This window comes from Penicillium canescens (genome assembly GCF_028828765.1).
Source record: "Penicillium canescens strain IBT 15451 chromosome Unknown utg000007l_segment0_segment0, whole genome shotgun sequence".
NCBI lineage: Eukaryota > Fungi > Ascomycota > Eurotiomycetes > Eurotiales > Aspergillaceae > Penicillium > Penicillium canescens.
Genome location: NW_026703969.1, coordinates 501,608 through 515,565, shown reverse-complemented (window position 1 = coordinate 515,565; position 13,958 = coordinate 501,608). Strand labels below are relative to the sequence as shown.

Genomic DNA, 13,958 nt, shown 5'->3' with positions numbered 1-13,958 from the left:
GTCAAAATGTGGTTAGCGTATCTCTTACTCTTGCTGAGAGTTCCACTAGACCAAAACAGGCAACACAGTGTCTGTTATCCTTCTCAGCTATCGCTATTTCCTGCCATTATTCTGCCGCACCAAAAATTCCATTCAATTATTCAGTGTACCATCCATTTGACTTCAGTAATAGCCTGCATCCAACGTGGCAAACTCTCTGATAGACCTTCTCGGATACTAAAGTCAAGTTTGCTGCCCGGCCATCTCTAAAACACGGTGGAATATCAACGTACGTTGGGGATCGAGCCAGAACAATGACGTCATTTAACCTTATTGGTGGTGATCAGTGGGGCTCGGTGGAGATTCAGGACTCAAAATAGCCTATATGCCCTCAGGAATGCAAGGCTTAATATTGAACAACACGACCGCGCGGTCTACTATGTCAGCTAGTCATATAGGGACTGCTCTGGTAGAGAGCATATCACCGCTGACACAGGCCAACTCGAACACTGCTAATTCGGAACATAACCAGTTCGGCGAAGTTGAGTGTTGAAGTCGGCTTGTCAAAAGATGAGGCATACGATCCGTTGTAGCTATGATACCTACCTGTGGCTTTAATTAAGCATTAGTGAACGGTAGTCAACGGTGGAACAATAGTCAATGGATTGGGGAAATTTCCAGGCCTATGCTTGACGCTAGTTAACTCAAATTTTTTTGAGGTCGACAGATCGTGGGAAAGATGAGGAGATGGGTTGATCTACCAGATAAGATATACCTCCGTTCAGAAAAATATGTACCGGTGCTGAAATTTCTACAATGCCAAAAAAGTGCGGTGTAAATAGTGGGTAAGCATGAGGTAATTCGTGTACATTTAATTGGTGTTTTAGTTGATGCGGAATACAGGATCGTCTTCATGAGAATCGGGCGATGAAGAATATGGGCAAAAATATTAAAATATGAGGCATGCAAAGCAGTGGGTATAATCTATAGGGCATCTAACACTAGCTTTAATTGAGGGTAAGAAATGTTGTTTTAGGTGCGAGTGATTATCTCGTCGGCCTCCTTGATTTTTTTCTGCGGGGATGCTCCATTCTACGGCGTCCGTCCAATTTTCCATTAACCTATTCAAAACTGAGAACACAGTTAGAGACTACAATGATAAAGAAGGCCTTGCGCCTATAAATACCGTGTCAGACATCTACGTCGGCCCCTCCGGCATAGCTCATGATCATTGCAGGTTCTGTAATCGATAGCACTTCTGTTTGCATGGTGCACATATCCTATTCGTATTCCTTAAAAGGGACTTAACGATAGAGGTAAGCGTATTCTCAATTTCAAAAGAACTTCGCTGACTACTGGCCTTATTGCGTACCTTCCTCACAGGGAAATGACACAACATAATTGTCCTTCGAAGTAAAGGGCTCCTATAGGAGGACGGAATGCGGGCGTCGCGAGTGATGCAATTGAGATAGTAACCTCGCTATGGTGACTAGACTTGTGAAGATGGACCGAACTTATCTATGTACTGACGAGGCACATTAGGCACCATCGAATCAGCGTATGTTTTGGAAGCAGTGACTAAAATCAATCGTGGCCAGAGGTTGTTTATGCCAGAGGCACCAATCCAGTCTAGAGTCAAGGGGTAAGCTGGATCCCCTCCGCGACTAGCGGGCCCACTACTATGTTGACTTGAATTTGCATCGTTCGACTATCTACTGAATACTTCTTTCAACTAGGGATGGAGCAAACAATAACCGAATTACGATGTCAGCTTTGAAGAACGACGAAGGCTTCGAGAAGCGGCAGAGCGCCGCTGGAGAGGCCGAATGGCGACCCCAGCCCCACACTCTCTTTGCCCTTTCGATCACTGCCACATCTCTGTCTTAAGCGATCCGAGTTGAGACAGATGCGACCCTCACAACTCGGTGCGAGACTCACTTACCAACGGAAACCTTGCGTCATTTCTCGGGGAAATACTTCTACCAGAAACCGCGATCAGCTGACATCAGCCTCCTCTCCTGGATAAGGTACCCACCAATCGAGACCTGTCGCGGTTGTCTTAAGCTACTTCCCCCTCTGACAGATCGATGGCCGACAACAACTCGCCAGATTACAAGGCTCTCTTTCTGCAGGCAGAGCAGACGCGCAAGCAGGAAGAAGGGAGGAGGAAGCACGCAGAAGATGAAGGACGACGCGAGAAAGAGAGGCGGGAGCAGGCCGAATTACAACGAAACCAGATTGAAGAGCGCACCCGTCGGACAACTTTCCTGGAATTCCTACGCCACTGCCACAACCTACTATCCCGACGGTTGAAAGTCGCAAGGCCGTCTCGCTCGACCACCGGGACGATACCCCTTCCTAAGGGCAAACATTGCCCGGCACGACTGCGTCCATGGACGGATTGTGTCCGTCAACAGCAAGCCATCTACGACAGGGCATGCACCTACCTACAATCTACTGATGAATCCTGAGCACAACTCTTCCCTCCCGTGATTACACTTGAAGAGCTTGCTAGGCGTTTCGCTCTTCGACCTATCAGCAGTGAACAGGGCCTTGAAACATATGAGCGGATTGCCGTGGAAGATCAGAGGCAGGGGGAGAGACAGAGACGGAAGCAAGCGGAAGAGCGCAACTGACGGACAACTTTCATGGAATTCATGCGCCATGCCACATCTTCCTTTTCCGACCGGCGAGAGTCGAAATACCATCAAGCTCGACTACAGGAACAATATCGCTTCTCACCGGAAAATACTGCCCGACTCGATTGGAACATTGACAAATTGCCCAAGACAGCTTACGGGCCCCTAAACCAATTTTGGCAATACACGAGTCGGGTTGGGGGAAAACATGCAAAGACTCCTCCCCAGTTCGATGATGCCCATAAGCCCATGGACCGACTGCGTTGCTTGATTCGGTTGTTGTCTGCACTGTCAGATAATAGGGTGGGAGGAAAGTGCCGTCTTCCATTGCCGAAACCCTGAGGGCATAGAGTCGACTTGGTCGGTCAGGGAGTACATTATCTACTATGATTTCATAATCGCCAAGGAACTCTTCAAGCAGGATAATGGAAAACTTCTTAGACTTATACTGTGAGTTGACGACCTCTTGAAACTGTCATTGTGCACTAAACTCTGCTGCGTGGAAAGACCCCAAAGATTAACTCGTCTGCCCTAGAGAAACATGTTCTCAACGCATTGTGCTCGACGAAACTCTTCCGAAAGTCTTTCGTTCGATTCCGCGGCGATTTCCAGACATCTGTAGGTCACCGGCTCTTCCTCGACCGTGGCGAGTGCGTGTGCAATAGAAATAAGATTCTTGATCTAATAACGGTCAGCCGGTGAACAATAACTAGCGTCGCTGGAGACTAACATCTCTTCCATTTAGAGAAAACTTGTCCAACTGCTGCAACTCATCTTGTCCAACAACAGGAGGACCCTGGGCCGTGTGTGCTTTGGATAATAGATTCGTCCAGATCTCCCGACGAAACTTCGCTGTCAAGCCATCATATTTGATGGTCATGTGAATCCTGCTCAAGATCGCCTCATCGAAATCTATCATCCGATTCGTGGTCAAGAAGAGGACGCCCTGGTAATACTCTAGTTTTCGGAGGAAAACGGTCACAAGACGATTATGAGTATCATGGTAAGATTTGCGCTGCTCCATGAATGCATCTGCCTCGTCCAAGAGAAGAACAGCGTTGAAGTGCTTGGCAATCTTGAATATGCTTGCGAGTCTTTGCTCGAGCACACTGGAATCGGCGGAAGCGACGACAAGGTCTCCGGCCGATATCTAGGCAATGTTAGCAAGCCCACAACCGAGACAACGGGCAATGCTTACAGAATAGAGAGGAAGGTTGAAGTGCTCTGAAGTTGCCTCAACAGTGAAAGTCTTTCCGACGCCTGGCGGGCCACTAGAACAATTCAGATACCAAGTAAGTAATGGAGGGTGTTTATCAACGTACTGCAAAAGAATGTTGAGCCCACGGCCCTTTCCGTTAATTACATCGTCAAATGGCACCCCTGGTACTAACCCCAAGCGAGTTTTTGCCAGTGACGAGAGGAGAGTCTTTTTCTTCGACGGTATCTTCAGACAGTCAAAGGTTTCCGGGGTCCATGTCACCTCGCGAAGAGCACCAACCGCGCACTCCACTATTCCATATTAGTCATCATATCAACTGCTCTTGATCACGTAATACTCACAGAACTGCTTCTCCTGGAAGCTGAAGCAACAAACTGTCGGACAGCTGATCAAAAAGTCGTCCTCTCCCATTTGTTGTACTTCTACGCTGCCTTCCTGCATTCCTTCCTTCTCCCTTTCACGGTCCCTTTTGAACACAGCGCCTATGTCGATAACTGCGATGCCATCATTCTTCTTTGGCCAGTTGTCTTGGAGTCGGGGCCGGGAATAATTCGGCAGCATTTGACGGAAAAATGCTGCGTCAACTCCCACTTGACCATTGATTTTCACTTCGACAGCAGTGCCGTTTTTCATGAAGAAAGCGCTTCCGTCACAGTATTGGATGTGTGTCCCTGCCAGGTCACGGAATTTCTGACCTCTTTTTACCAGTTCTTTGCGGACCGCATCACAATCTGGATGATGGTGGAGGGGGAAGGCTTGGAGAGCCTCGATTGGCTTTGATCCCCGGAATTTCGTGACCCCGAGAAAGATGCCGGCTTCGCCAAACTTCTGTCCATCATAGTCGAGGTACCGGCATTCAAGTCTATAATACGTGACGTCGTCTTCGGTCGTCTCTTCGCCCGCATCGAATATAACACATCGCGGCTCTCCTGTTCCGAAGCACCTGCCATACACGTGGGAACCAGGCTTGAAAAGTGCCCAAAGAAGGTCGTACGTGATATGGCCATGCTGTAGCATGGAATAAAGACGTTGTGAGGTCGCCGCATATGTATGCTTGAGGTGGTCGATGAGCAAGCGGAGATCCTTCACTTGTGCAGATCCACGGTCCGGATCGTTGTTCATGGTCTCCGCATATTTTTCCAGTTCTGGGAGGAAATGGAATAGCACATGTTGCTCGATCTAACCTCAAGTCAGCATTCTCCTTAAAGGGAATATCAGTTTCAATTACCGATGGCTTATCTTCCATCAGGCTAACGGCCTTGATGTCGTGCAGCACCTCACGCAGGATGTCGCGCAAGCCTTCCGATTTGACATCTACGTATGACATCACCTCCTCGGACTTCCGGTCTAATCCGATCATTAGTAGACTTTCGGGTCTGTATCCAAAGGTATCACCTACCAACACGTTCACGGACAACGAACACATACTCGGTATAGTCGTCCGGATCAGTGCAGTTCTCCGTCGGCTCGGCTATCTTATATTTACAAGCCTCTTTGTCCCAGCTGTACCTGTGTCAGCAATTCCCGAATAAAAAAGGGTCTAATGGCAAGCTCATACGTTTCCACGACTGTTTTGAATTGGGATGATGATGCCCATTTCTCAAACGATTTGAAATCATCTGGAGTAGTACAGATTTGACGATTGAGATCAATTTCATCTGCCCCCTGAACAACCTCTTCCTGTTCATTGTTGGCACAGCAAGACTGAGCAGGATTAGTTGCCATGGAGAGCTCAGCTGAAGCACATTCCAGCAACTGCCGAACCATGTCGGGGTCTGGTGGGGACTGGCCTTGGGAGGCAGGAGTGTTTGGAGGTTCTTGATTGGTAAGATCGAGCAGCACCTTTTCAAGAAAAATGCCAAAGAGATGCTTCAGATCCTTCACGATAGCTGGAGGAGTAGCTCTCCCCTTCGTCGGGCTATCCGGGGGCGTCAACCCTTGGTGGCAGGGAGAGGAAGTCTTCAATGCCATGTTGTGCAACTGAGAAATATGGGTGCGGTATGGGAAGCTGGTATGAAATGTACAAGAGACTGGAGTGCTAATGATGAACAGAAAGGTCGATGAGAGCCCGAGGAATGGCTTCTTCTTATATGTTCGTAACCCTGGTCATCCATGCCTGTGTCTCACTATCTGTTCTGGATAAAATATCTCATTTCCTATCCTTGTAGATTAGTGCATGCAGCAATGTCCATGAACTGGGCGGCTCCCTCCTCGCTCAGAATGGCTAGACATGCCTATACAGGAATTTACGAAGATCCCACGCTGATTTGAGAGCAACTTGCATGAACTTGTATGTATGTTGCAGGGGAATGATTCGACTGAGCTTGGGGAAATCGAAGCCACCCAATTTGGTCTCGTCGACTAGTTTCCAGAGCGGCTGTAGCTTTCTGTATGCCCCCAATGCAAGTGGTTTTCACTCATCTATGTTGTTCAGGAATGGTATGCTCTTTCAGCCACCAAGCATTCCACCATAACAACTACCAGTACCAGCTGCAACGACAATATCGGAGTCGCAGCTGAGCAACAAGTTAATTATGGGCTCTGGATGAAAGTCACGTGAATACCGAAAAAAAACTGCCGATATCGACCGATTTTTACCGATTTTTCTAGTTATTCTCCTAAATCAAAGATATTTCTTGTCAATTTCCAACGTTTTCTTATCTCTTTCTTCCGATGGTAATACTCAGTGCCCGTTTCTGTACAAGTCCTGGGACGCGCCTCGAATAAATATAGCCAGGAAGATTGATAATTCCAATAAGAGCATTGAAAGGGCTCCCCATTAAAATGACAATGTGGCTGCAACGTATGTGCATACTCGAAACCAGTCATAAATTCTTCCTGAGTCTCCTCTCGTCCAGAGCTCCAGTTGATTTGTTGGTCTAATGAGAATATCCCAGTTGCGCATAGAATATTTGATAGCCAACTGGCAGCGAATGCTCCCGCATGCGGGGTAAAAGTCGATCGTGCTTCGCTGTCCAAGTCAGAAATTTACTCAGACGCAAGCAAACCCTCATCTCCCTTTTTTTGCACATGCTACACAGAGGCTGTCTCGGCACACATTTTAAGGCTGGATAGTGAGCCGCGTTTTTTAGGATATTCTAGCCCTCTTCCCACTCCAAGTAGACTCCACACTGCCTCACCACAAAAATCGCTCTTTCGATTTAGTGACCTCAAGGGTGTAGGAAAAGCCACAAACCCTTCTCTCAAGCTACACTGACCAGCATAATAGATCCACGCTGTTTCCCCACATCACCGGAGATGGCCGAGCAGTCTTCATCAGAGAAACCCGCTGTTAAGGAGGCGGAATATAGTATTGGAGGCAGCCTTAAGACGTTTCAACAGCTCAGCTCGTCGGGAGGAGCGGCACGAAAGAAGAGGCAGGATAATCACAAGGAAAGGATCATGGGAGCTTTAGGCGACGCAATCCAGGAGCAGTTTTCGAAAGAGGAAGGGAAGGAGAAACAAATTCATTCAGACAATTAGTCTGTACGGTGTTCAAAGGCGTGCCGAAGGTCTTTGTCGTATTTCTCTTTGTCCGCGAGCTTGCGACCCGCGATACCTCCCACGTTCTTCTCGAAGAAGAAAGGCATGACCACACCAAACTCTTCATCGTAATTCTTACAAAATAAAGGCTTGATATGGTTGCTGAAGATAGTGAACACCCCCGAGGGACTTGAGATCCCCATTGTGTACCAGAATGCACCCGATTCCCACGTACGATTCATAATCTCCGAGAGACGCAACGGTGTAGATCCATCATCCATCTTGCGGTGAGGCAATTCCTCCTCAGTGACCAAAGCCTCCATAAATTGTCGACGGATGAGATCGTATTCCGCAGGAACAACCTCATCCACACCTTTGTCCGTAAACCAGAAGGGAGGCATCATCATTTCGATTGGCCGGGAGCAGGCCCATTCAAGGTCCACGAGACATTTTATATGCCATTGTGCATCGACAAAGATGTTGCTTTGATGGAGGTCGGTGAAACAAAGAACAAATGGGCCTCTTCGAAAACTCCGGTTGAAAATCGACTGAAAAACTGTTCGCATGGCAGTTAACACAGAGAGCTGGTAAGCACAGTCTCCGAGATTATTAACAGCATTTGGTTGCTGGCGAAATCGGTTGTCATGAGCTCCCAACATATCAATCACGTATGAGTCAACGGTTGAGTAGGTATAATCACGGGATATATCGGTGGATATCCCTTCATTCTCCAGCTGCTGTATTTCAACTGAAAGAGGTCGATTTGCAAGATGCAAAAACCCATAGTTGTCGATTGTTAACGAGCCAATTCTCGGAAGCGGAGATCGAGAGAGACTCAGAAAAATTCGAGAAAGATCACGGAAAAGGTTTGTTCGTAGCTTCCGGTCATGTCGCCCTTCCTTCCACGTATTGGAGAGCATTACTCCTCGTGTTTCGTCGACAAATTCAACCAGAATGTAGCCCATATCGGCCAGCCCGCCAATGGACATGGCGTTGCCGTACTGATGACGGGTATAATTTGATGGGGCAGGTTTCCCTAGCCATGATAAAACTTTCCGGCGCATGAGCCAGAGATAGCGAGAGAATAAAGGCATACATCGGAGAAGAGTAAACTGACGAGTATTAGTAGGCTTTCCTGGACACCGGGATTTATTAGCTACATACCACTTCTCCGGATGACAAAGAAAAGCCATAAAGCTGGGGTATTGGTATTTCCGAACAATTCTCTTGGAGCCAGGCATAGGTCCCCACTTCGCACCGGATTTTCTCGTCGCTGTTACCAGGATTGAAGGCCTCGCCTACACGGTAAGGCAGAGGGAATCGAAGAAGAACTCGCTTGTTTTGCTGGTTGTGAATAGTTACCGGTACACAAACATTGAAGCTACCATGAAGCCAATCTTCAACATCCGAAACTTCGCATGCAGCGGGTGAACTCAAGTTGAGATGGTGGGCGACGACTGCCTTCATCCAATCACTGTTGTCGCGAAGGTGAGCGAAAAATTGAGCCTGTTGGGCATAATAATCAAGTTGGTGGAGCATGTTGAATTCATCATCTTTCACATCTGAGTACGTGACTTCTCGTCGAAGAAGACGTCGTTTCTTGGGCATGGCGTCAAATACTAAATCTCTTTGTTTACCCAGATAATTATTATTCAGGGGCTGACAGTCTTTCCAACGTAATATCACATGATACACGCGGCCGCGTGATATGTCACGTGATTTCGTATTTCCATCGATTCCGATCGATTTCCGCCGATAACCCATTACATTACAAGTTTTCCATCGATTTTGCCTGAATCTCAGTAGTATTTCGCTGCAACTCACCCATTTTTTTTGCTATCAAACAAGATGGCCCGATCGTCTCAGCATGTTGCAAATCGCCCAAAGTCACTGACAGTGAATGAGGCTATTCTTAAGCTCCAGGATGTTTCAGAGCTTGTGCGAAAAAGGGGGATTTCAAAGCTACGGAAGCAAAGCGTGTGAAGGGTGCTTTCAGTCACCTCAACGCCACAGCTACTGACGAAGAACCGCCACGACAGCAGCATTATGTGAAGTTTCTTCGAAGACTGAAAGATGTCGCAGGGGCTGCTATGGTTGCTTTGAGTGCTGCAAGTCTCGGACAGGCTGCTGTATACTCCATGACCGATCGGGTCAGGACAGAGCTGCCATTCAAAATATTAGAGCGCAGGGGTGATCTCCAGAACGCGGTGATTGAGTCTCTTGCGACCAAATATGCGAGTTCCACTGAGCCCTGTCCTAGCCAAGTCGTACACGTTGCCGGTCATATCTCGTCGGAAGTTGGTGAGTGTTCTTGATGGCTATTGCGATATGTGCAAATGTAATAGTGCATCGCTCACCTACAGGCAAGGGCATCCATCCCAGCTTGCGCCATCCAGTCTTGCCGACCAATCTACGGGCACTGCCCTCGATGCGAACTCACGCGTTATCAATTTCAATCCAGGTAAGAAATACAAAATGTACATGTCGATATTTCTTCTCACAGAAATCAGAGATACCCCAGACAGCAGCACATCTATATTTACAACCATCTCCTCACTCAGCTGATGGATCAACATATTTTCTGTCATTGGGTGATTCTCCAAAGCTCCAGGTCAGCCTTCTTCAGAGCGAGCCACCACACCGAACAATCAATATATCAATCACACACCTCATGAGTTTCTTGCAAGGTCTTCAAGACCTCACGAATTTGCCCAGCACAATCAACCTGCTCCAACAATATGAAAACAGCTGCCCTAATGTGCAGCTAAAGGTCCCTCTCTATGACGCGTTTCCCTCCATTGAAATCAAAGTGACTAGAGATTTGGGGCCAACGGTGTTGCTGATCTTCACGTGGGATATCGCTAATGACCTGTTGTATTCACTGGGGACTGGAATGGCGAATGTAACGGACTGAAAGGGGATCCAGTAGTAAAAACTTTTCTTCTGGCCCAAGAACAAGAAGAATTGTACCAGATAGCCCATCAGTCCTTGTATACCGTGCGGGCTTTCCAATCACTCTGATAACACCGCCTCCATTTGTATTTTCGACTAGAATCCCACAAACAGCTCGATCGACAGAAGTGACAACAGAAACTGGTGTCCAGCTCGCATCGATGGATACGTTATTAGGCTGGATGGTGTCAAACTCATTTCCAATAACACTGCAAGCTTCAGGCGCCCTTACCAAATTATTCTTCTCTCTTAATTGAGTTCTAGCTATCTCCAGGATAGAATCATCGTCTATGAGATGGCTCACGTCGAGCCCTTTAACTTCCTTTTCTTCATTGTCCATCTTGGAGACCTGCTCAGTCCTTGAGAAGGCCAATGTGGGGTTTCGGCGAGGAATCAATGTCGAGGCTTGGAGGCAATCCGGATTGAAGGCAGGCGCATCCCTTGAAGCTGATATGAGACTGCAGGAAAGAAAACCCCAAAAAATGGGACGGCGGGAGGATGGTGGCTTTTATCCTAACTGGGAATTAGAAATTCCCTGTCTCCACCTCGAGGTCATTTCCCTCAGAATCCAACGTAACTTTCACTTGGAACTCACCCACGAACCACGTTTGTTCCACCGAGGACTGTTGCCTCGTTGATGCAAGTTCTTGGGCACCAGTGCGTCGAAATACGTCCACGTCCTATTTTCTTTGTCTAGCATCTGACGTCAGAGCCACGTCTACCAGATTGAAAACCGCACGCTCACCTAGGAGGGCACTAGACTTGCCTCATCGACCAAAAAGAGGTAGTTCGGTTGTTTTGATGATACAACGGGAGAACTGGGATGAGGGAGGAGATGGCGAGCCGGGACTGAAATTGGGTATCAATTGTCTCGTGGTGTGTCCGCGGGGTTGCCTCAGAGCCCCTCAGCGCCCAACGCCAAACGCCGTTAATCAGCTGACTCATGACTAAGCCAATGTCGTCACCCATCACCTGATCTCCCCTGTTTCTGATTGGCCATCTGGTCCTACAGATGCAAGAAAGGAACAAAGTGTGGTGTCGTCGTTGGGTCCATTATAACTTTTTTACGTCAATAAAATGCAACACGCTAGCTTCGTCACGTGTGTCCCTCCACTTCTAGATGGGACCCATCTTCCCATCAATAAAACGCTGTAATTTCAATGGGATACTGTACTGAATCCTGGTAAATTGTCTGCAATTAATTGCGCCATAGTGGAGCTTGCTATTTGGCCATCCATTCAGCGTTATAATTATATGCTCGATGCTCCTGGGAATACTTTGTTTTTCCCGTCCTTATTGGATCTTTCTACTTGAGATCTCCACCATTGTCTGGCACAGAGGCTAGCAAAGATATTCGTCAAAATGTGGAGAAAGAGAACCGCTTCTCTGCGTCAGGTTCCGGAAATTTTGTAAGCTGTCGTACAGCTTGCGGCCAGCTACCAGAAGTACTATATCTGTGGCCTCAGAAAGAAAATCCGATTGCTTATAAAACTGTGGGTGCATGCGCTTATTGGAAACACGGCTTACCAATGCGATAAAGCCACCATGGATTGCTTTTCGGCGGATATATAGGTCGAAACTAGTGAAGCCATACTTTGGTAGGCTGCTCCCAAAAACTGCTCTAGGGTATACCAGATTGGTTGTCTGCATTCTCCGTGATATGGAAGATGGCGGCCATAACCGAGTAGTAGGCGAATCGAACAGCCGATAATTCAGATTGAGCATCTAGCCCTTTCCATGCCGGATGCAGACGGGAGACCTATACAATCAGTTACTGGCGCAAGTCAATTAAGACGCAGTATTTTCCTCACGTGCTCGATTCTCTCTTGAATCAGTTGCATATCCGCCAACCAATGTTCCCGGATTCCATGCAAAGTTGCTAAATCACCTCCTATCAACATTGATGACCGCCCCTTAAGATACGGCACGACAGCAGCCTGGACCCCAGCAAGTGCCATGTGAATCTGGAAGAGGTCCGCTATGGGACGCCGATAGCTGAATAGGCCTAAAGTGAAGTGACCAATATGAATGTCAAGTAAAGTTTTGAATCTCCCCATCTTGAAAGCAAAGTTTGTATCTAGCATATAGCACCAGGCGACACAGTAATACTGCTCTTCGCTCAGAGAGCCTCCTGTCTTCATGACAGTGTCAAGGCCCAGGCATACACACACCCTGCAGGCAGCTTTGGTAAGCTCCCAGCATATAGCGAGGTCTCCGGATCCTTGATGGAGAAAAATCTAATTTCATTAGATGCAATAATTTCTTCTGACTATTTGAATACTCACACCGGAGAGGAGTGCCTGCAAGAGTCCGAGCGAAGGTATCATCAAGAGAGCTGTGTTCTGAAGAGCTGCTTTGGCTGCCGTCTGGAATTGAACCACGCTATTTGCCAGTTCGTGGATCAGTTCACTGTCAATTCCAGCGTGGATGATGGTGGTCAGAAATTTAGAGGCCATGGCATTGACACAAACAGTGCTGATGAGCAAGTCGTGAGGGGACTTAGACCTATGAAGGAGGGTAAGTCCCATTTGCTCGAGTGTTGCACCACAGATATGCCTGAAGTAATCCCCAACAAATGAGCCAATGCTATCCTCCTTGATATCTATTAATACCAAAATCAGCCTGTCACATTAGTCGAGCTCTACCAACTATAAAGACGTACCCTTTATCATCCATGCTAATAATTCAATAGAAGGGGTTTCTGTTTGCTTCTCATTGACAGCGACTTCACTGGCAACGTGCGCGGAGCCCTCAAAGCTTTCTGAGGGTTGAAAAGCCCGCCCCAACCCCGATTCCAATTTCTGGCGGCTATTGACGGGGAGCCATTCCAGTTTGTCTCCGTGATATCGAATGGTGACATGAGAATCATGATGGGAGAGAGACTTATCGGAGCCGGGAGATGGCCCACGATATTGTTGATAGTCCGGCCTGGGATATCTGTTGGATGTGGCTACAGAATTATCGTGTGGTCCTAATGATAGATTTTGCGCGTCTTGGGATCTTGAGGTTGGTCGAGATGACTTCGGACGTGTTTCACCGTTGCTTTCTATCACCGCAAGCCGAGTGGTTCTTTTGATTCTTTTTATGACTCGCTGACGTGAACATATGGCATTCCTGTCCTGGCAGTTACCACATGGGTTACCTCTGTCACAACGGACCTATGTTTAGTCAGTGAAAGTTTCCATACGATCTTATTGTAAAATAATTCAATCCATACCTTTCGAGTGAAGCACGAGTCGCACTGGGGTTTGTTTGAAGCCATTAGTATTGTTCGCGTGGCAATAATGGGAGACAAGTACCACTGGAAAAGGTGTAGAATGATTCTTTAGTAATTGTTCTGATGACATAGTGGTAGCTAACGAGAGAGATAGGCGCAAAGGAAAATAAAGAAAAATGAATTTTCCATTATGTATTTTCAAATTGAGGAAATCACTATATATATGGATGCACCAACCTCTAGGTATCGCTATACTGCTGAACTTTTCTCGGGAAGAGGCCTGCATATAAATAACTGTAAAAAATATAAAATTACGTTGTTGCATAGAATCTAAACATTATTGGCTTCCTAGGTATTCCAGATTACGCTTCAGAAAGGCGCACTCTCTGAAAATGACCCGGAAAATGGCGTCATGTAACAGCTAATTAAAATTGCATTCTGCGTTGGCTAATCATGTGCTCCGTAGTGG

At 47.2% G+C, this 13,958-nt stretch overlaps 4 protein-coding genes across 4 annotated transcripts; 1 reads left to right on the top strand and 3 right to left on the bottom strand.

The window, feature by feature from the left end:
- Positions 1-3,149: 3,149 nt before the first annotated feature.
- N7446_010589 (ATP-binding protein) lies at positions 3,150-5,808 on the bottom strand (the record flags this gene model as incomplete). Its single annotated transcript, XM_058519332.1, has 8 exons — positions 3,150-3,299; positions 3,349-3,768; positions 3,817-3,889; positions 3,941-4,127; positions 4,179-5,016; positions 5,066-5,184; positions 5,237-5,340; positions 5,396-5,808. 8 exons carry the CDS (start codon positions 5,806-5,808, stop codon positions 3,150-3,152), a joined length of 2,304 nt encoding a protein of 767 aa, XP_058368170.1.
- A 1,508-nt stretch (positions 5,809-7,316) lies between these two features.
- Positions 7,317-8,928, bottom strand: N7446_010588 (uncharacterized protein; the record flags this gene model as incomplete). Its single annotated transcript, XM_058519331.1, has 2 exons — positions 7,317-8,432; positions 8,485-8,928. The coding sequence occupies 2 exons, from the start codon at positions 8,926-8,928 to the stop codon at positions 7,317-7,319; spliced, it is 1,560 nt and encodes a 519-aa protein (XP_058368169.1).
- A 240-nt stretch (positions 8,929-9,168) lies between these two features.
- On the top strand, positions 9,169-9,635 carry N7446_010587 (uncharacterized protein; the record flags this gene model as incomplete). Its single annotated transcript, XM_058519330.1, is given in 2 exon segments — positions 9,169-9,258; positions 9,270-9,635. 2 exon segments carry the CDS (start codon positions 9,169-9,171, stop codon positions 9,633-9,635), a joined length of 456 nt encoding a protein of 151 aa, XP_058368168.1.
- A 2,258-nt stretch (positions 9,636-11,893) lies between these two features.
- Positions 11,894-13,534, bottom strand: N7446_010586 (uncharacterized protein; the record flags this gene model as incomplete). Its single annotated transcript, XM_058519329.1, has 6 exons — positions 11,894-12,031; positions 12,084-12,509; positions 12,558-12,874; positions 12,935-13,222; positions 13,415-13,430; positions 13,490-13,534. 6 exons carry the CDS (start codon positions 13,532-13,534, stop codon positions 11,894-11,896), a joined length of 1,230 nt encoding a protein of 409 aa, XP_058368167.1.
- Between the last annotated feature and the right edge of the window lie 424 nt (positions 13,535-13,958).